Source organism: Miscanthus floridulus, chromosome 1 (genome assembly GCF_019320115.1).
Source record: "Miscanthus floridulus cultivar M001 chromosome 1, ASM1932011v1, whole genome shotgun sequence".
Lineage (NCBI taxonomy): Eukaryota > Viridiplantae > Streptophyta > Magnoliopsida > Poales > Poaceae > Miscanthus > Miscanthus floridulus.
Window position 1 is genome coordinate 56,890,983 of NC_089580.1, and position 22,776 is coordinate 56,913,758.

The following is a 22,776-nucleotide window of genomic DNA, read 5'->3' on the forward strand; positions in this document are numbered from 1 at the left end:
GGATGTGGGAACATGCGTTGTCACCGCGGTGTTGTGGAGACCGAATAGAAGCATTGTCGGGGTGCTCCGTATGAGGTGTTCCAAAGAGGGGTTCCCCTTCGGTGAGCCACGCCATGACATTGGCATCAGAGAAGGTGAGGTGGTGCGGGTCTTCCCTGGACGGCTAGGGTCCTAGGAAGACACTGAGCTGGCGCTCAAGCCTCCCGAAGTCGAGGCCGATGGAAGGGAGAGGTTGGATGGCGGCGTGAGCCAACACCAAGTCTCCTCCCACCATGACGATGAAGTCTAGGTCCCCGAAGTGAACATGTGCTCCCAGGACCTAGCTGATGTAGTGGCTAGCCATCCGTGACCTGATGTTAATGTCGGAACATGCAAAGGTCCCCTACCTAGCGCGCAAACTATCGGTGTTCCGAGCAAACACCAATGAGTAAATTTATATTATTGCACGTTGGACCCAGATGGTGTGCTAAAAGACATAATGTTTATACTGGTTTGGACAGAATATCCCTATGTCCAGTTTGCAGCTGCTGCTCATATTATTAGCACTGAAAGGTTCGTAGTAGGGGTTACAAACGGGCGAGAGAGGGATAGGTCCCAAGTCTCTGATGGAAAGGTTGAAAGGGCGCTAAGAGCTTAGTTGCTGCTCGACTATGTGTTATGAGATGCGTGGTGTGTTGAATCGACCCCCCTTAGTGGTGTGCCCTGCCTTCCCTTTTATAGACCAAGGGGAAGCAGAGATTATAGATAGGAGAAAGAAGAAAAACCAGAGGCAAAGATGATCATTCGAAGGTGCCGGGTCTTCCTTTTTTCTGAGTGAGCCCTCCTAACATGGTAGATGGTGCTAGGGATAGCTCCATGCTAGGCATCCATCCGCTGATCCTGATAGGGTCGTGCTCTGGCTTTGTCAGCAAGTGGTTATGTCCTATCTCGCCCCGACGGGCGACGCAATGGACCAAGGTGCTGAACTATGACCCTACGGGGAGCAGATGGCTTAGTGACCCCACGTCCATTACTATAGATGATGTGTGTTTCCTCCTGGACCATAGTGGTTATCGTATGACTCCGTTAGGATCCATGCCTGAGGGCAAATGTCGATGCCCATAACACTGTAAGACAAATGTCGATGCCCACAACACTGTTCAGGCTTCTGACATGCCTGGAAGGGCTTAAAGCGTCTGTCTTGTCATATCCTGACAGTACTTTCTTGTAGGCGTGCAGGGTATGGTCCTCGGTATTGCTGTTGACTTGAGGGCCCCTTCTTATCTGCGCGCGTAGTTATGAAGGAGCAACGCGTAGTCGTCGAGCGAGGGGAAGCCAGCCCCTAGATGTCGGGTGAGGCGGAGCCAGCCCCCGGGGGTCAAGCGAGGTAGAGTCTATCCTCATACATCGGATGAGACAGAGCCAGCCTCTGGACGTCGGGTGAAGCGGAGCCAGCCACCAGGGGTTGGGCGAGGCGGAGTCTGCCCTCAGATGTCGGGCAAGGCGGAGCCACCCCCGAGGGTCGAGCGAGGTGGAGTCTACCCTTAGACGTCGAGCGAGGCAGAGGCAGAGCCAACATTTGGGGGTTAGACGAGACAGAGTTTAACCCTCAGTCATTAGGCAAGAGGTGTAGTCGCGTTCTTGCCTATTCAAAAGCATCAACGTTTGATGGTTATTAGCTACTTCTCTTTGGATACCCCAGTATTTGGTCCATGACACGTGGTTAAGTAGAATATCAGAGAAATAATTCCTAAGTCGTTCTTAATTACAAGTCAAAGCATACATTGATTAGTGTAATTACACCTAGTAATCATGGCTAAGATCAACTTCATATCTACACATAAGGGATATTACTAAGAAAGATTAAGAACAGAGCTTGTCTTCCTTTGTAACTAGATCCTACATGTAAACCTATATTCGGGGAGTGGATTACAAAGGACTTAACAGAAGTGTCACATCCGTGATCTACCACATGACCCGAAATATAGGGTATTTCCATAGGTAAACAACGTATAAGCACCATGCTTACACAATGTCGACCACTCACCCCGTGTACTTTAGAGCAAGCACTATATGAACTTATGCATGAACATGTTGATAATCTAACTATACTAAGCATATAATCAAAGTAGACGATGAACATTATAACTAGGAATATGATGAATATGAAGATGAATGTCATAAAAATTGTAGCAAACATATAAAAGTAATGAGAGATACAAAAGAAAGAGGGTACAATGATTATACCAAACCACGCTCTTGACACGATCAGGAATCCAGGCGAAGCCTGCTTGCCTCCCTCTAGACCTAGCCTAACTAGCTATGCCCTAGAATATGGTGGAGCTCTGAGGATTATTAGAGTTTCTGTCTTCTCAAATGACTTATGCCTCAGGGGGGTGGTAGGGGCTGGTACATATAGGCCAGAGCGTCAATCCTGAGCCCTTGGATCAAACCGACTTGAACAAACAGCATAGATACAATCTAGGAGGCGGTGGAGAACCGACATAACAACGAAGGGTTGATAGGTGGGTCCCAGGGGCTGGTCGGCCTATAGGTGGCGTCGGCCCCACCTGGCAGCGTCTCGCCCTCCGCTTCGGTGTGGTGTCCTCTCGAGTCTTCTGGAACCTTCTGGGGTCGTTCTCGCTGTGGATAAGCGCGATTAAGTCTGACATCTAGGTCCACCTTGATGGTTTTCTAGATAAACCCTGCAGAAAATACAGATTCACCAAAACTCATGGAATTTGTTAGTTTAAACCACTAGACCTTCATTGGTGATTATACTTATGCCCTTATGCATGTTATATTGACGGTTTATAATGGTTGTTAACTACTGTCAATAGCACCCTCAGGCAAGAACGGCTGCGGATCAACGAATCGGAAAGCCATCTTCTCCTCCTAAAGATCAAAAAGAGAAGAAGAAGCTACAGCGATTGAGGTTTTCCCCGGCGACGCTACATGAACAGTAGTAGGAGGATGAGCAATATTGAGCTTGGCACATGCGAACTCACCAGAAGAGGAAAATATAGGAGGTTGTTGGAGGGACACCGTCACCAGCTCTGATGGCAGTGGCGGATCATCGTCAAACTCTGGCACCGTGATTTTCCGGGTGCGGCACCAGGGGACAATGTGAGGAGTTGGAGGGGAGAGACGAAGGTGATTTTTAGAGTAGTCAGTGAAAGAGGAGAAGCATGGCACTTTGTAGCCGGTTGCAGGCCTAGTGGGCAATGAATGAATGACCAGGTGATCACCGGAAGCTGGAGCGGCATTACCGGCGAGGCGCGACGATGGAGGCGGGAAGCTGCACCTTCCTGATTGATGGCCACGATGCCCACAAGACTGACAAGGGGGCCTCTCACTACGGGTGGATTGGTGGGCTAGGCCTTGAAAGCTGTCCAGGTGCATCCGCAAGGATTGAGGACGCGGGCCAAGAATGCCCTTTAAGGCCCCGTTTGGCAGGGCTTCTCCACCAGCTTCAGGAGCCGTTTGAAGCCGTTTTCTACCAAACGGGATAAAGTAAAATAGCTTCACTTGTGAAGCCCCTAAAAACATGCTCTCACAGTGATTTGGGGTGGGATGGAGCCAAAAAACAGTGGCTTCTCCCGGCTCCTCCTCCAGGCCCCTAAAAACATGCTCTCATAGGGAAGCTATTTTGCCAAACGGTTTACCAAAACCGCTTCAGCTCCACCGGTGAAACTGTTCGTGGAGCTGAAGCCAAAAAAAAATGGCTTCACTAGTGAAGTGAAGCCCTGCCAAACGGGGCCTATGGCTGAATTGAAAGCACTAGTAACAGCAGGCTTAATGCGAGTAAAGACTGATTGATGGGCCCAAATCTTTTTGAATTTGAAAATTCGGAGGGCAAAGAACACGGCGGGTTCCAAGCCTCTCCAAATTGGCACCGGAGAGCAGATTTAATTTAGACGATTTCTTAACAACATCCACCCATTCAGCGGCCTACTCTTTCTACCAGAGATTAAACTCATATCCAAAATTTGGTCCTCCACCATGCCAAAGATGAAAGAAAATCTTAAAATAGACACATTCAAAAGACTTAAGTCGATAAATATGAAAGCCAACATCTTGAGAATGAACAGAGAAATGAAAAACTCGTTCACCCAGAGACAAGATTCTGAAGCCATTGCGTTGACCTCCAATCACAGATTGAAGAATGAGGGCAACCGAATGTTTAGTAAGGCGGTATTTGCATCGCCCCACCGAGAGAACGAGAAAGAACTGTCGAGAAGAAAGACTTGGATGGAAACTGACCGGAGAGTTGAAACGTCGCTGAATCTCAGCTTCCACAACCCACCCAGGGCGTCGATCAAGACCAGGGAGATACATGGAGCGGGATCAGATGAGGTAGCCATGATCACCGGCGACGACGAGGGCACGGGGAGAGAGGAGACATGGCTCCGCGGTCGATGTCGGAGAGGATTCAATTCAATGGCAGTAAAGCTAGTGGCAGGCAGGCCAAGTTGCTCCTCGGTGCACAGTATCTGCACCCTACCACCACAAATGACATGCTATTGTTGATTCTTGTCTGTTCTTTGTAACTTGTGAGCACCTTGTGCGCTCGTAAATTTGCCACTGGCTTCTGCTGGGCTCGAGACGTGGAGTCGTAACGTAAGCACAGATCGGTTCTCTTGGCTTATGGTCATTAGGTAGCCTGCTGCATCAGGCTCGTTGCTGCTTCTGTTCTTGCGAAAGTTGTTTAAGGGCGTGTATGTGAGCCTGTTTTTTGGTTGTCTTTTGGGTTTCTCTAGTCCCCTGTGCATCTTTTCTTTCCTGTTTAAAAAAATCGAGAAAATTATAAAGAAAAAGAAAAGAGTGTGATTCTGTGTATGGGCGTGACCACCTCGCTCAGAAGTCAGAAGCGAAGGCAAGTGACGACGGAAGCGGTTGGTTTCTGCCCAGAACAAGCAAACAATACAGAAAAATTATTCCTCTTTGCTTCTCTCGTATCCTTAGACCTCTGCACTCCACGCAAGAGATACTCCCGGGCGAGGACGCAACGCAACCGAGGCGATTCGTTCCCCTTTCATACACCCCGTCCTCGTATCTGCATATCATCTCCGGTAAAGAATCCTCTGCTGCTACAATCCCACACGTCTGCCTCTCGGCTCATTCCCTGACGGATCAAATTCTCCTCGCGTTTATTTTCACCCCCTTTGTCTCTGGCCCGGTGGTTACTTTGCGTGGCTCGTTTGGTGGGAACTCTCCCCGTTCGGGCTGGCAGAATTTTGGCTTAAATCAGTTGAAAAACATTGTTCTGTCTGAATTGCTACTTAAAAAAAGAAGCCGAACAAACCGAATATGGGTAAGCCGAGGCCTCTGTTTGGTCGGCGGCCATGGCCAAGCGGCGGAGTAAATTCGGTTTGGCTAGGTACATCAGTCGAAATCGGGGTTCCGGGTTCTTGCTTTCCTCAATTCTATCACTCGTTTTGGGTAAAAAGGGATCTTTTTCTTTTTGAAAAGGTGGAGTTTCTGTAGTAGTAGAATTCGGGGAAGTCCAAGCTCTGTCGAATGGGCTTGGTGTAAATTCAGTTTTCTCCGTCTCGACTTTTTCATGTGTATATGTAAAGTTATGAGGAAGAGAAAAGCAGCAGCAACTTCAGTTAGGTAGTTTGTTCGGCTTGTCCTTCCTCGGTTTTGCAAGTGCCAACTTATTAGTCGCGTGCTGTTTTTTCTCTTTGCTACTAGGTTCGGATGCTTCGGGGGCCAAGCTCGGGCGGAGAAGATGGCAGAGGTAGGCGACGGCTTCTGGACCCCATGCTCCTTACTGAATCTGGCTGATAATCTGCATCTGCATGGCTGTGTGTAGGATGGGTATCCGGTGAAGCTGCACATCTACGTGTTGGAATGATCTCCCAGCCAATAAGCCCAACGGCCTGTTGGGCCTCGGTCACGCACCCTGATCGGGAGCGCTCAACCCTACATGGTTGGTGGGCCCCGTCGCACTGCGCTATATAAAGTGGCGGGGGCCGGCGGCTCATAGTACGAGGTTCGCCGTGAGCCACTCCGCCCCACCAACAAACCTTAAGTCCGATCTCGCAAGGGTGCGCAGCCAGCGACGGGAAGACGCCACCGTCATCACCGTCGGCCTTACTGCACCGTCACTGCATCGCCGGACTTCACCAACTCTTCTCCGACCATCGCTGCCCGTGCGCAGAGCTTCACCGACCAAAGAGATGACCGGATCCTCCTCGACAACGCCCTCCGATGGTCTGTACACTCCCATTCACTCTTCTCTCTCTATCACTCTATAGTGCGGTTCATTAGGATTTCTACTTGTTCGTCCCAAATACAAAGAACCACTCGACTAGATGCTACTCTAGGTAATCTTTGGGATTTAACAATGGTATCGGAGCCTATCTAGTTCGTAGATCTAGATCGGGGACAAGAAAAGAAAAGACAGAAAGTTTGACCGATCCGGATCTGGATCGGGGAAAGAAAAACAAATCGAACCCTAACCCTAGCAGTTCGCCAGCCTAGGGTGTAGATCTAGGGTTTCCGAATCAAAAGCAAAGAAAAACGAATGAAAAAAAAGAGTGGAGTTCGTATTCGATTCGGATCTAATAGAACCCAACCCTAACCCTAAAGATAGGGAGCTTACCTGGGCTATCCTCACCGCCGGCGGCATCGCCACCACGCAAAAAGGAGACCGCGGCGTCGCTTCTGAACGGTGCGCGGGACAGAGCAACGAGCCACACTGCACCTCGCAAGCGCGGTCACGACAACAGGGCACCACCATGCGGCCCCTCGACGGTGGCGTGCCCAGCCTTGGGCGAGCACGCACGCTAGCGAGAGGGCGCGGGACGGAGCCCCTCTTCTTCTCCCTCGGCCACTGAGAACGGCTGCTGCTGTGGCTGTTTCTCCGAGAGGCGCTGCGCGATGAGAGAGAAGGGGAGGGAGAGAATGAGCTAGGGTTTAGGGAGAGCCACAGCCGTCGCGGGTTTCATCCGGTCGAAACGCGAGGAGGACCGTCGATCGGCGATCGACGGCCAGCAGCGCATCGGGCCGTTTTAGGCCCAGGCGGGTGGACAGAATCCCAGCCTAGGCCCACGTTAAGGCCTGGCGTGGCGGAGCCGCGCGCGCGCTATTTGGGCCGCACAGGAACTGGGCCGCGAGCGTAGCAGCGCAGGCCGTGTTTGGCAAACTGGCTGCGGGCCGCGCCAAGTATCGGGCCGAAATGGCCAAATAAATAGTACAGTCATAGTTTTTTTTAATTTTTTTTATTTTCTAGAAAACAATTTGATGCATATTAGATGAATTTGAATTGCATTTCGATGCAAATCTCTGTATAATTTTGTCCAACGATAATTTTGTTCGGAGAACAGTACAGTATTTTAAGAGTTTCTGGAAAATAGAATTATGAGATTTATTAATGTTTTCGCTGCGTATTTAAAGTTGTTATGGTCTTTTAATTAAATTTGAATCAACGGGAGAATTTGATTTTAAGAGCCAAGAGATAAATATGAGTTGATTATAATATTGTTATTATTCTGACCAACGTTGATTAATAGCAATATTATGATTGTATTATGATTTTTTGTCATACATTAATTCTATTTCTGCCCAACGGTGATGTAGAATTAGTGTAAAATGATAAATTATATGTTTTAATTTTGATCAACGTTGAAACTAAGGCATGCAATTATTGTTATTATATTATGTTCTCACTTTAAAGAGAAATTATGTTTTCAGGAGGATACTCCTTGATGGCTTATATCAAAGATATCACAACTCTCAAAGGGGATAACTATATTGAATGGAAGAAAAAGATCGACATGGCCTTCATCTTTGCTGAGGTTGACTGGGTAGTCACCACACCGTGTCCCAAAGAACCTGAGACACCGGTGAGGGAGACTGATGAGACTGATGATGCATGGCAGAACAGAGAGCGGGACTTTGCTCCCGTAAAGATGTCTTTTGACCTTGAACACAAAAAGTGGGTCACAACCAATAAGAAATGTTTGGCTATGATAAAAAATACAATTGAGTCTGCAATAGTAGGCTCAATTCCAGACTGTGACACGGTCACAGAGTACCTAGAAAGAATAAAGAGTCAGTTCACTGGCTCTTTAAAGACATATGCAACCCAGCTGATAAGCAGCTAGTGACAAAAAGGTACTCTGGTGGCGGCAGTGGCATTAGAGAGCACATACTGAGAATGAGTAATTTGGCATCTAAGCTCAAACCAATGGATTTGGCTCTCAAGGATGAGTTTCTTATTCATTTGATTTTTACTTGTTTGCCAAAAGAATTTGACACTTTTGTTGTTAATTACAACATACAGCCCGAGAAATAGGATTTAGAAAAGCTCATAGCCATATGTGTGCAGGAGGAGAAAAGAATAAAAGTTTCACAGGGTGGTACTATCAACTACCTAAAAGATAATAAGAAAAAGAACTATAATAAAAGCTCTTTCTCCAAGTCACCTGGAAAGGGTCCCATGCAACAGTCTCAGAACAAGCAATTCCCAGTGGATAAAGATCAATGTCTTCATTGTAAGGGCAGGGGACATTACAAGCAAAATTGTCCTGATTTTCTAAAGATGATTATGAAAAAGAAAGGTGAGAACATTATTATGTTCGTAAATGAATCCTTGTATGTCAAGTTTTTAAAATCTACTTGGTGGATTGATTCAGGTGCAACTATTTATGTTGCTAATTCTTTACAAGGATTTCGTTCGATGAGAACTTTGCAAAGAAGCGAAAGTTTCATTAAAGTCGCAAATAGAGTACAAGCAGATGTTGAGGCCGTTGGTGATCTTCCTCTAGAGCTTGTTGATGGCTTCATACTTTTTTTAGAGATGTTCTTTATGTATCTTCTTTGCAAAGAAACTTGATTAGTGTTTCAAAGTTGGACCATGATGGTTATGATTGTCATTTTGGAAATGGCAAATCTCAGATATTGTTTAATAATAGATGTATTGGTCTTGCCTTTCCGACAAGACGAGCTTTATTTGTTATCACTTCGTGAAAATATGAATTCCGTATGTGATGTGAATGAGAAAGTATCCTCATCGAACAATGCAAACAGAAAACGAAAGAGAACTCCTAATGTATCGTCAAAATTATGGCACTGTCGTTTAAGCCATATTTCAAAGGGGAGAATAGAAAAACTAGTTAAGAATGAAATTCTTCCTCCATTGGAGTTCTCTAACTTAGAGCAATGTATATAATGTATTAAAGGAAAGTATATAAAGAAAATTAAAAAGGATGCCAAATGAAGCACAGGAATTTTAGAGATAATTCATACAGACATATATGGTCATTTTCCTATGAAAAGTGTGGATGGTTATGATTCATTCATAACATTCATAGACGATTACTCTCATTTTGGCTACATTTATCCAATTAAAGAAAGAACAGAAGCGTTGAATAAATTTAAAATATTTAAGGTAGAAGTTGAAAATAAACATGATTTAAAGATTAAAATAGTCAGGTCTGACCGTAGAGGGGAGTACTATGATCGGCATACCCCATATGGACAAGTTCCTGGACCTTTTGCAAGGTTCTTACAGGAGAATGGTATAGTCACCCAGTATTCAACATCGGGCGAACCTTAGCAGAATGGAGTAGCTGAAAGACGTAATCGTACCCTGATGGATATGGTGCGTAGTATGATTAGTTACTCCACCTTACCATTGAGCCTGTGGATGGATGCGTTAAAAACCGCTATTCATATTCTCAATAGAGTACCAAGTAAGTCGGTGCCCAAAACACCATATGAGTTGTGGACAAGAAGAGTACCCTCACTAAACCACTTACATGTGTGGGGGAGTCCTGCTGAGGCTAAAGTATTTAACCCAAATATTGGGAAGTTAGATCCCAAAACAGTAAGTTGCTATTTCATTGGCTACCCAGAAAAGTCAAAAGATTTTCGTTTCTACTATCCAGATAGACATACAAAGTATGTGGAAATGAGACACGCTGTCTTTCTAGAGGATGAAATGATAAGGGGGAGCATGGTAGCTCGAGAAATTGATCTTGAGGAGAAACGGGTGTATACACCCACTCCGATGGTTCAGGAGCCATTTTTCGAGCTACCTGCTACTGCTACACCTACAATGCAAGATGTTGTGGTGCCAGCACCTGTTGTTATTTCTCCTATGGCAACAACAAATGAGGATGAGGAACCCATGGTTCAGAATCCTACAGAACCTATTGCCACACATGAGGGGGAGCAACAACAGCCTGAAATAGTAAACGTGCCAAATGTGAAGGCCCTTAGAAGGTCTCAAAGAGTTAGAAGATCAGCTATTTTTGATGATTATGAAATTTATAATACTGAAGAGTTTCATATGGAGGGTGATCCCACCTCATATGAAGAAGCCATAAGAAGCGAACACTCATCAAAGTGGTTGAAAACTATGAAAGATGAAATGGAATCTATGAGTTAAAATGGTGTTTGGGATTTAGAACAAATTCCTAAAGGAGCCAAAACAGTAGGCTGCAAATAGGTCTACAAAACAAAATATGACTCCAGAGGGAATATAGAAAGGTTTAAAGCGTGACTTGTGGCGAAAGGTTTTACACAAAGAGAGGGGATAGATTATAATGAGACCTTTTCTCCAGTCTCATGTAAGGATTCCTTTAGAATTATAATGGCATTAGTGGCACATTATGATTTAGAATTACATCAGATGGACGTAAAGACAGCATTCCTAAATGGAGATTTAGAAGAAAATGTTTACATGGCACAACCAAAAGGTTTTGTTGTAGAAGGAAAGGAAAGAATAGGTTGCCGCCTAAAGAAATCCATTTATGGATTGAAGTAAGCTTCACGACAGTGGAACTTGAAGTTTGACAGAACAATAAAGAATTTTGAGTTTAAAGAGAATGTTGAGGATAATTGTATTTATGTAAAGTTTAAGAATGGAAGATTTATTTTCCTCGTTCTGTATGTGGATGACATTCTACTTGCTAGTAGTGATGTGAGTCTGCTGCAAGAGACAAAGAAGTTTTTATCCTCAAAGTTTGATATGAAAGATCTTGGTGAAGCTTCGTTCGTTCTAGGGGCCGAGATTCACCGAGATAGAAGTAAAGGGGTATTAGGACTGTCACAAAAGGCATACATTGAAAAGATCTTAAAGAAATTCAGTATGCACAAATGTAGTCCCTCACCTGCTCCTATAGTCAAGGGCAACAGATATGGGGATTTTCAATGCCCTAGGAACCAGTACAAGCTCGATTAAATGAAAGTGGTTCCATATGCTTCAGCTGTCGGAAGCTTACAGTATGCTCAAGTATGTACGCGCCCTGACTTAGCTTTTGTTACCGGGTTGCTTGGCAGATTTCAGAGTAATTCAGGAATGGAACACTGGAAATTGGTAAAGAAAGTCTTGCGATATTTGCAAGGTATGAAAGGCCTCATGTTGATGTATAGAAGATCGGAATCTCTCCAATTGGTGGGGTACTCGGATTCTGATTATGTGGGAGATGATAGAAAATCCACGTCTAGATATGTATTCACTCTCGCAGGGGGAGCTATTTTATGAAAAAGCTCAAAACAAACTATCACTACATCGTCCACAATGTATACCGAGTTTGTAGCATGTTATGAGGCGACGGAGCAGGTGAACTGGCTAAAGAAGTTCATACCTGGTTTGAAAGTGGTTGACGACATCAATAGACCACTGAAGTTATACTACGATAATAATCCAGCAGTATAGTATGCTCACAACAATAGGTCAAGTGGTGCTGTCAAACACATTGACATAAAATATTATGTTGTGAAGGATAAAGTCCGGGATCAAATGATAAGTCTTGAGCATATAAGTACCGAAAAGATGCTCGCGGATCCGCTTACAAAAAGCTTACCACCCAACGTGTTCAGAAAATATGTAGTCGGTATAGGTTTAAGGGAAAGCCTATGATTCCTGGACTATAAAGGGTCCAAAAGTTAAAGTATCTATTTCATATCAGAGACGTGCATTGTAGCTGTTAAATCTATCGACGATTGACCGTGATAATGAAACATGCTCTATGCATCATCTGTGAAGAAATGAGTAAGGAGAAAAGGATTGAAGTTTAAAGTTTAAAGATAAAAGTAATAGTGTGAGATCAAGGGGGAGAATGCTGGAATGATCTCCCAGCCAATAAGCCCAACGGCCTATTGGGCCTTGGTCACGCGCCCTGATCAGGGGCGTCCAACCCTACATAGTTGGTGGGCCCCCGTCGCACTGCGCTATATAAAGTGGTGGGGGACGACGACTCATAATACGAGGTTCGCCGTGAGCCACTCCGCCCCACCAACAAACCCTAAGTCCGATCTCGCAAGGGTGCGCAGCCAGCGACGGAAAGACGCCACTGTCATCACCGTCGGCCTTACTACACCGCCACTGCATCGCCGGACTTTACCAACTCTTCTCCGACCATCGCTGCCCGTGCGCAGAGCTTCACCGACCAAAGAGATGACCGGATTCTCCTCGACAGCGTCCTCCGATGGTCTGTACACTCCCATTCACTTTCCTCTCTCTATCACTCTATAGTGCGGTTCATTAGGATTTCTACTTGTTTGTCCTAAATACAAAGAACCACCCGACTAGATGCTACTCTAAGTGATCTTTGGGATTTAACACTGCGATCTTAGCCAAGGGATGGCGCGGCAGCTCTCGGCGACTATCCTCGGCAAGGCCATCAAGGCTATTTGGTAAGCATCCCTGGTTCTGTTTCCTCTTCCTGTTGATCGTTGTGAACGCAGCAAGGCTTGCCTTAGGACTTGTGTTGCAAGAGCCCATTTTTTCTGTCTTTAATTTTACAAAGAGAAAGATGAAATGTACACAGCTCCCCTTCATGAAACAGCATGTTCGCTTGTTGGTTTCAGCCAGCCCAAACCAGCCAGCCAACAGCGTTTTCCTCTCACAATAAACCAGCACCAGCCCAGAAACCAACCAGCGAACATGCCGAAAAAGAAGATAGCATCACTCGTGGTGGCGTTATGTTTACCTTTTGCTTAGTTATCTAGATGTGGGACCTACACCTACCGATTTGCATTGATATTGCTGATATCGATTTCGTAGTAGCTACATCTGTAATATCAGCCATGTCCCTGATACATGTTTATCTCTAGTAAACAGAGTATGTTTTCCCCTTCACTAATAGTTAAAGCATACCTCTGCAAAATGTAGATTCAAAGTAAGTAAAGCTTCAATATATGAGCAAATCATCAAAACATTGTGGGGTTGCCCTTTTAGGAATTCTGCTACAAATTATACCTGCAAACATGGGTTCATGGTTTTGCTTCCAGTGCAAGATCTAGTTGGTAGCTAAAACTCGCCTAGCAAAGACTTGTATTTGCCTTGTTGCCTATGAAGAGAGATAAGACATCAAATTTGCTGCACTCCTGCTGTTTATTTGCCGTTGATCCTGGTTGACTACATGTGCATTTTGGCACAGTTGTAGTCTCATTCGCATTTTATATTTAAGTGATTAAGTCCATGTCTTTTGGAGTCCAAACTCCACTGAATATATGATTATCTATTTATATTATATCACCAGAAGAAACACAGGAAGACTCATGTAGATTCACTACTACAAACAAATCATGAATTGCATAAAAATGCAGTTAAGCTGCTCCTCTGTTCGCTTTATAGAAGCGATCCACCATTGAGGCATTGGCATGTCTTTGTGCGATCTCAGGCACACCGGTGTGGTCGTCTACGGGCGGGAGTACTACTTTGGCGGCGGCATCCAGCAAGGCCAGCCCGGCCGGACGCCCTACGGCACGCCCATCCGGGTGGAGGACCTGGGCGTGACCCACGTCCCCAGGGAGGTGTTCGAGGAGTTCCTCCGGGAGATCGGCCCGCGCTACGCCCCGGCCACCTACAAGCTCCTCAGCCACAACTGCAACAACTTCAGCAACGAGGCCGCGCAGTTCCTCGCTGGTGCCGCCATCCCCGGCTACATCCTCGAGCTGCCGAACCAAGTGATGAACAGCCCGGTCGGCGCGCTGATATGTAAGGGCTCTGACCCTGAGTAGCTTTTTTGCATCCTAGAATTCTGCATCAGGCCGCCCCAATTGACGGTTCACCGTTTTGCTCTTGCAGTGCCGATGATCCAGGGGCTGGAGACGAGCTTGGGAGCTGGGGCTGTGCCGCAGCCGCCGCAATTCAGTCCGGCTCCTGCAGCCCCCGTTGGCGCCGCCACCGTGACTCGGCCGGCGACGAATGACGTGGTGCCAAGATCGACGGCTGCTGCTGCTGCTGCTGATAAACCGGAGGCTGCCAAGACAGCGGGCAATAATGGCAGTGCCAATGACACCACGGCCGTTCCACTTCCACCGGCAGCGCAGCCCGCAGCAGCACCGGCGGCAGCCGCCGCTGAGGTGAGCAGCGCGGCGCCTCCTCCAGACCCCCTTGCGGCGGCGAAGAGCCGGGTGCAGGAGGAGATAAAGCGCGAGTTCGCTGCCATCATTGCGGCCGGCACGGCGCGTGCCGGCGAGGCCGCCGCGCTGGCCACGCGCAGGGTCATGGAGCGGCACGGCCTGCAGCGCGCCGCTGCCGCTGCCGCGCAGCGAGGGTAGGTATAGGTATCACGCGGGGTCGGTGGCGTCCGTCGTGTAACTGTAATCGCCCGTTCCGTTACGCTTGTTAAATTTGTGGATGGTCGTCCAGTGTTGGCCTCGGATTTCTCGAGTAGGAGTATTATCTGTCCATCATTATCTAAGTATCATATTTGAAAATAGAAAAGGAAGGGACCAAACAGCCCATAACGGCCCAGCATTTTACAGGCCCGAAAGGCTCTACAAGGACGCCGGTCAGCAGCCGTGCCTTTTGTTCTTCTGCTACCGAGCTTGCGCTCTCTCGGCGACGGCTACACCAGGTGCTCAGTTCTTCGGCCAGGTCGCTGCTGCCCTCCGCCAGGTGTCCAGGTCTTCTTCGGGCCCTTCGCCGGCGACGAGCACCACCAGGTACGCCCACCCCTTCCCTTCCTGCTGTGCGAAATCGAGCACCCAAACCCTAACTTACTCTTTGTATTCGGATCTGATCTAACTACAAGTGTTTATGCATGTATTATGCCTACTATCTTCGATTGCTTCACAAAAATTATCGGGTGGACATGCCCCTGCCCTGGGAGAAGTGCTGGGAAATGCGATTTTTTCATGACATTGTTTTGGAATGAAATCCTTTAGTGGTAGGAACTAGGAAGTGAAGCTGAAGTTAATTAGTTAACTGAAACTTGTTTCGTTGTTTGGGATCTCAATTGTCACTGGGTAGGGGAGACATTTTTGTTTGATGGTGTCACACTGTCACTCGTGCTTTTTTCCTCTTTCAGCTATCATCTATAGTTGGTCTGCTTATAACATTTCATTTCTACACTTTCAGTAACACACTGGACTACAATGGAGAACATGCGTTATGCTGAGGAGCTCGTGAGGGAGTTTCTAGTTTTCAGGGGTTTCACAGGTACGCTGCAAGCGTATGAGTCAGAGTTGTCTACTGAGATCGGCAGGAACTTTCAAGCAGATAAGATCGTGGATTTGGTGTTCTCAGAGTATGTACCGAAATACCAACTGGACAGGTTGGTCGGTCTGTTTGCCTTTTTCAAGCAGTGTTTCATGTCACCTGTGGACACAGAGCTGTTCTCAACCCTTGTTAAGTTGGAGCTGTCAGCATTAAGGTACTATGTTATTAATGCTTTGAAATCTGGAAGACAAGACAAAGTAATTGAATTCTTTGGTGAAAATAGCAATTATCTAATGCAAAAGCGTGGAGATTGGCTGGCATGGTTTGGTGCGTGTTCTTTGCCTTATTTTTCCGACATTCCTTATGCATTATTCTCATGCTTTGTGAATATCAATAACATTATGCAGCTATTCCATATATTAAGAACCCAAGCTTGGATCCGCAGTTCCGTGTATATTTCTCCAAAGAGTGGCTGGATACTTTGGTTCTCTCATTTAGGAATTTTTTGAGCGGGATATTCAATGATACTCATATCCTTCCATAGTATATTCTTTGTTGTATCTCTAGTGGGATGTTTTCTAACATTTTACAATATCTTCTTTCCTATTGACTGATTTATAATCTTATCCCCTCCCTAGCTGATCATCACTGTGATAGAACTCAATGTTTGTGAATGCTATTGTTTCTATTAAAATTTTGCTTTGCCATACATATTGTTATTTGCTGCTACACTGTTTGTCCTTAACTTTTCCACGGATCCCAGCTCTTATGAGAATTAGTAGTGAAAAGAATACCATCAAATCCCTCAAGAATGACATAAAGCAACTGAACAATAAATTGGCAGAGCTACAAGCGTCCTTAGAGGCGAAGGAAGATGAAATCTCTCAGTTGAGGAGGTAAAGTTATTCGTTATTCTCTCATCTCTCTTGCATGCAAAGTTACTTTTTTGCCTATTAATGAATGCAAATCCTTTTGTACTTGCCATATGTATCCTTCCACAAATTAACAGTTAGTTTATTAGGTTCCATTTGGTTAACTGAATTATATTCATACAGTATTCTAACATTAACTTTCCTATAGGTCTCTGTCTGCTATTAATGTTAAGCTTGGTTAGATTGTGAGTGCTAACTTCTAACCTCATCGCATGTACACAAACAAACGCATGCATGCATCCTTAAAACATGTCTCAACTTATAAATGCAGGAACTATAATAGTGTTGGTTATGGAAACAAGAATGTAGTTGGTACTAGCACAGCTGGTTCCCCTCATGAAGAGATATCAGAAAACTATGAAGAATCCTCGGCCTCAAGTAGCATGATACAGGGTTTTGATTCTCGGTCCTCAAGTTCAGTGAAATCTTATACAAGAGGTGGGAAATTCCATGAATCTTCTGAGATCAGCCATACAGGTTGGTACTTACTTTTTTCATGGCTATTGTATCAGTATTTACCACATTTTTGTGCAGGGTACCTAGTAAGATAGGGTCTGATTGGCTCCTCGCTTTGGTATTGCACTGCATTAGAGGTTATGCAGCATACCCTTAACCTTAACCTGGATAAGGTTATGCAATTTGCTGTTTGGTTTGGCTGGATAAAGCTGTACAATATTACACTTGTAATTGGTTTCCTGCGTAAGTGGCCATACTAGGCCTTGGGCTGCAGAGCCGGTGCGGGAGGGAGGGGTGCATAGGCGCATAGCAGTATACGCAGGATTCGGCCAAATTGTGTGGTGCAGGCTGAACTTGCTTTGAGGATAGTGCTAGCCTGCATATGGGCTTATGCAGGTAACCAAACATGGACTAATTGGACTATGGCAGCCTTTATAAGGGGTTGTTCAGGCAACCAATTAGACCCATAGTTGTGCTTTTACCTTCATCTGTTCACCACCATGCATACTAAGAGCATCTACAGTGATGAGTGGAATCATCGCCACCACATAGGACCATGAAGAGTCAGCAAGATAACGTATATTGTTGAACTGATCTTAACTGCAAGTATGGGTCCACAATAGCATTAAACAAATGGACAAAATCATCCTTGCCTCCTCATGGCTACAGATAATGAGCCTGCGAAAAAATATTCAGTACCCTTTGCATCCACTCCTCCAGTGGCTTGATTTGGGTTGGTTTTCTGGGCCGCTGGAGATGGCCTAATGCTACCTTAGTTTAGATTGTTTTAATGTGTGAACCAATATATTTTCCTATTTGATATTCTTCAAATTTTTCTTCTGTTGTGCTTACTGTATGTATGGTACATGTTCTCCATATCTTTGGTACCCTCTCTTTTGCTGCAGAGGATGAGCAGGTTTTGGTGACTGAGGAAGATTTTCCTGAAGTAAAAGTGGATTTCCAGGTAAGCTATAGTTTGTTCCACTATTATATTATCCCTTTTTGCAGTCACCTGTATGACTGATTAGACTTGCTGACAGGAAACATTTTTAGGCCATAACAGTTCAATTAGCCGATGTCGATTTTCTGCATCTGGGTCAAATATTGCTAGTTCATCAATCGATGGTACAGTTAGGTAATTTTGCTATATTTGAGTAACTTCACATTGGCTACCTAACTCAAGGTTCTGGATTTTGACCCGTTGATCTTATTCTTTCGAAAGGATTTGGACATATGATTCATCAACACCATCATCCAGAAATGCTACTATATACTGTGGGTCTGAAGTCAGTGCACTTTCTTGGGAATGCAGATCTGACAGATTGGTATGTCTATATTGGATTGTATGGCACTAGTATCTCTCTGTTACTCTAAATTTGGTTAAAGTAAACTTGTTAAGACTTTTGTTTTTGTCACCCATTTCTCTTGACCATAGCTGCTCATAGGCACAGCTAATGGAGGAATTAAAGCTTGGAATGCTGATGCAAAGAGAGTTGTTTGCGACCTGAGTACATCTAGAGATTTTCCAAGGTTATAATCTATAGTCTGCTGGTTCCTTGCTGAGAATGTTTAGCTAACAAAGCTTTTCTATTTCTTGCAGCATCTTAGATTTGAAATGCAGCCCTGTTGAACCTGTGTTTGTCTCTGCAGCTGCATCAAGACGGTATTGTTTAGATTTCATACTTCATGTACTTGATAAGAAGTCCATAACTCTAGTGGCATCGTTTTATTATACTTATTTTCAGGCATGGATCAACTACATTTGAGAGAACAGGATTTGCCAACTTGACCGTGTGGCATATGAAAACATGGAAACCATTGGTAGTTCATTTGCTTTCATCCTCTTCTCTTGAACTTATATGTGGATTTTGTATCCAGTATCTTTTCTAAAGGCTTTTTTCCTTTTTTTTTCTTCTATTGTGAAGACAGTCCTCCCTCTTGGTGAGGATCCACCTGCTATTACTTCTCTTTGCTTCAATCACAATGGAAAAATTTTGGCAGCTTCTGCTACAGATGGAATGATTCACATGTTTGGTATCCTTTTGTTATGATATTCTTTTACCATCCCTATCAAGTCTGTAGTTTCTTCCTAATTGATGCAGATTTCTACTTATTTTGTACTGGTATTTTGTTCTTAAGACGTACTGATCCATTATCCAGCTGCACTAGTCTGACCTGAACCAGAATTGAAAACACTTAGCTATAGTTAGAAATCATAAGTACTGAAGCACAGTTTGCCAATGAGAGTTTATTGGTGAATGGTCTTGGAACTTTGCTCCACCGATGCTAGAACTTTCTTCTGTTTTGTTTGCATGAGATCCACAACCTCCTCCCCCCCCCCCCCCCCCCCCCCCCCTCCCCCACCCACCCCCAACACACACACCTTGTGATTATTTGAGCCTGACATCTTCCTTAACTGCAAATAGACATGTCTGCTGGTCTTCCAATTACAGGATGGCCTGCCCATGATTCCCCTGTGAGCTCAGTTCTTTTTGGGCCAGCAGAAACTAGCATCTTCAGTTTAGGCTCAGATGGAAAGGTATACAGCATTTCACCTTTTCCCTTTTTAGTTAATTGATGCAACTAGCCATATCGATGTACTCCTGTCCCAAAAAACGTGATGCTGTGGGAGTGAAAAATTGTCCCAAAAAACTTGACGCTCTGATTCTAGTACACGCTTTTGGGCCCACTGAAAAATCCGTCGACTCCTGCATGTGCCAAATTAAAAATTTCTACTTTTGGTTGCCTCCCATGGATCTCTGCGTGATTGCATGGAACGCAATTTAATTAGGAAACTTAACCATGCGACATCCTCCTTTTAAGGAAATCATCTGTAACAAAATAGGGGTGCTAGGGTCATTTCTCTCCTCTACTAATTTGTCTGAAAAATCCCAAAACATCATGTTTTTTTTGGGATGGAAGGAGTAATAAAAAAGATGGCAGTGAGGTATTTGGTATCCCAAATGAATTGCATGGTGTGATCCATAGCAAATGGTTGTGTACCCCTTCAATGCCCCTTCAGAGTGTGATTTTCCTTGTGTTGTAAGTCTTATGGTGTCTTAACTTCTCTACCCTTCAACTCGCTATCCGTTTGAACTATCGTGCTCATGGCAACAATATCAACAAAATACTATCTTTGTTTCATGTATCTTGACTGCTGGAAGCCTGGAATAAAACAACAGTAACGAATAGGTACTCTACACCAACTATCAACAGGTACTAGTGGAATAACATGAAGATGACAAAAGCATTTGCCCTGTATTACGAGGAGAAAGTAAGAAACCAAATAAACTACTGAGACTAAATTAAAATATTATTAAAAATACATTGAAGGGTTCTAATTGAACTAGTCAGAAGCTCTTGGGGCCTTGTAAATAGATGTAGATCTGGTCACTGGGAACACGATGGTTCAACGGATCGTGGATGATGCTCAATTCACCAAACATACAGTTGAATCTGAATATGCTCTTTTATTTGGAGTTTGTTGACACATCTTTTCTTTTCTCATGGCGGGGACTTGGGCTTCTGAGGCCCTACTAAGTATTATGTATCGCCTGCACATCAGATTATAGTTCCCTGGGTCCTCATGGTCAGATAAATCTTGTTAGTATACTCCAGTTCTCAGCTATAAAGAAAATTAAAGTTGCGACATGTTTTATATTATTATCTTTTCCTCTGTACTAATGTGGATTCTTTTATACAAATATTTAATTTAATAATATTCCATTAATTTGCATGATCTCATCCGATGTCAACTATATTGACTTTAGATATTTGAATGGAGCTTGCACAATCAAGGTCAGATTCTTTGGTCAAGAGATTGCAGCAGGTGAGAACACCCTACATTGGTGATCATTTGTGAATTGTTATGACAGTTGCTCATTTCTCCTTGTGCTTCTATTATCAGATTTTGCAATCCGGAGAGCTTTAAGACACGAATGCATGAAATAGCGTTGGATTCAAATGGCAAGAGGCTGCTGGTTACCTCCGGTTTGGTTCGGGCCCCAATATATCAGGTTTCCATCACTATCTGATTGCACCACTTAAATGTATTTTGCAGAAACGGGTTCCAATGATTCATCTGCACCCCTTCAGGTACAAGGCCATGAAAGTGGATTGAGGACACTACCGCACAGTTCATCTATCACAAGTGTGGATTGGCATCCAACACTGCCAATGTACATCGCTGGGTCTGCAGACCACTCTGTCCGGGTCACATCTATTTTATGATCTATAAAACAAGGTATTGGCAACAATCTTTCTCAGCTAGCATGCATTGATCCTTATTGACAGTCTTATCCATGCGTGAGGCTCGGTGTCATGATATTTTGTCGCATGGAAGATGAGCTGTGTTTTTGTTTTGTTGCTGCGCTGTTCTATACCCTTTGGTGGGTTGTTCCAACATTTTTGTTGTTGTATAAACAGGCCTAGAATTAGAATTATGTGATCATTTGTACACACTAGGAAGACTGAACTGTTACAGGCCTCTTCCAAAAGCATGTGAAAGATGACATCATGATTTCAGTCTCGTAGTGGCTGTTGGCAAGCTGTAACATCGAGGATTCGAGGCCCCCATGTTTTGCACGATGTGTTACAACTTGAGGTTGAAATTTACTGTACCAATGAACATCGTTTGCCGCTTGTATTGACTTTGTATTCCATGTTTGAAGCATATCTACATCTATTGAGCACGCATTTGGCCAGGTTGTCGTTCTTATCTGTACATATTTGTTCGTTGCGTATAAGTAGGTCATGTGCAATGATGCGACCAAGTGTGTGGCAGTGTCCCATTCTGCGACCTGATCAGTTTTTTATTGAAATCGTGTCTGTTCGACCAGCATCCGCACTGCCCATGTCCTTTGGTTGAATTAGGCCCCTATTGTGACAAATGCAATGGGTGCAACACCATACGTGATTGGCTACGAAGGTTTGGTATCATCTCCACTGTCCTGATTTTTCAAGAACATGGCCTGTCATTTCTTTATTTCTCTATATACTAGATCGGTGAGAACACACTCGATAATGGAGCTCGCTACTAAGGCTCCGTTTAGATCTAAATTTTTTTGGATTTTGGCTACTGCAGCATTTTCGTTTGTATTTGGTAATTAGTGTCTAATTATGGACTAATTAGGTTCAAAAGTTTCGTCTCGCGATTTCTCATTCAACTGTGCAATTAGTTTTTTTCTGTCTACATTTAGTACTCCATACATATGCCACAAGATTCGATGTGACGAGTACTGCATAAAATTTTTTGGAATCTAAACATGCCCTAAGCTTGTGCCAGCTCAACCCAGTCCGTCCCGTACCCCCATTCCCCACATGATTTATTATTACTCACATGATTTCCATTTCCATGTGTTACATGTTCCTACGTTCCAAACACCTTCTCTTATTCCTTTCCTGTGTTTTCTATTCCTTTGTTTTGCTACCGCATTTCTAACTCTTTCCTATGTTTTCATCCATTCCTCTGTTTTAGATTCTTTCATTCCAAACAGATCCTTAAAATAGACGAAATCCTTTGTACTGCCATTAAAATAGATGAAATTCTTCGTATCTCAAACACCAACGGTGAATTGATGCATCCGCAACCGCAACCCGCGAGTAGAATCATGTACCCATACCCTTATCTGTTCCTTTTCCCTTGGTGAAATTTTATTACATCCACCATCCTGTTCGCTTACTTTTAAGTCGTACTTTTTTCAGTCAACGAACAGTATTTTTCTTTCATAATAAATCAACCAACAGTATGCTTTACTTACTTAGTACATACGGACTCTTCTAAATTTTAGTCGTTGTCTCATCGAATGTTTGGACATATGCATGGAGTATTAAATATAGACTAATTACGAAACTAATTGCATAGTTTGCGACTAATTTGGGAGACGAATCTTTTAAGCCTTATTAGTCTATGATTTGACAATGTGGTGCTAGAGTAAACATCTGCTGATGATGGATTAGTTAGGCTTAAAAAATTTATCTCGTGGAGTACTGACGGATTAT

The 22,776-nt window shown here is 44.3% G+C and overlaps 2 protein-coding genes across 7 annotated transcripts; both read left to right on the plus strand.

The window, feature by feature from the left end:
* The first annotated feature begins 5,324 nt into the window (after positions 1 to 5,324).
* LOC136524722 (uncharacterized) lies at positions 5,325 to 14,517 on the plus strand. Its single transcript, XM_066518009.1, has 6 exons — positions 5,325 to 5,359; positions 5,677 to 5,722; positions 5,798 to 5,826; positions 12,565 to 12,633; positions 13,623 to 13,939; positions 14,030 to 14,517. Exons 1-6 carry the CDS (start codon positions 5,325 to 5,327, stop codon positions 14,503 to 14,505), a joined length of 972 nt encoding a protein of 323 aa, XP_066374106.1. The 3' UTR covers positions 14,506 to 14,517.
* A 165-nt stretch (positions 14,518 to 14,682) lies between these two features.
* Positions 14,683 to 21,461, plus strand: LOC136524417 (uncharacterized). 6 transcript variants are annotated; one of them, XM_066517859.1, is made up of 17 exons: positions 14,686 to 14,892; positions 15,308 to 15,602; positions 15,672 to 15,715; positions 15,796 to 15,917; positions 16,142 to 16,284; positions 16,592 to 16,797; positions 17,682 to 17,740; positions 17,817 to 17,911; positions 17,999 to 18,101; positions 18,212 to 18,306; positions 18,377 to 18,439; positions 18,522 to 18,597; positions 18,702 to 18,810; positions 19,203 to 19,315; positions 20,547 to 20,605; positions 20,684 to 20,792; positions 20,872 to 21,461. In XM_066517859.1, the coding sequence occupies exons 2-17, from the start codon at positions 15,325 to 15,327 to the stop codon at positions 21,004 to 21,006; spliced, it is 1,809 nt and encodes a 602-aa protein (XP_066373956.1). In that variant the 5' UTR covers positions 14,686 to 14,892; positions 15,308 to 15,324; the 3' UTR covers positions 21,007 to 21,461. The 6 variants fall into 6 exon arrangements, 3 of the variants coding, with proteins under 3 accessions (XP_066373956.1, XP_066374015.1, XP_066373917.1); XR_010776191.1 differs by lacking the exon at positions 20,872 to 21,461 and adding an exon at positions 19,941 to 20,050 and having other exon boundaries at positions 14,683 to 14,892; positions 15,308 to 15,715; positions 20,684 to 20,757; XR_010776192.1 differs by lacking the exon at positions 20,872 to 21,461 and adding an exon at positions 19,941 to 19,992 and having other exon boundaries at positions 14,683 to 14,892; positions 15,308 to 15,715; positions 20,684 to 20,725.
* Positions 21,462 to 22,776: the final 1,315 nt, after the last annotated feature.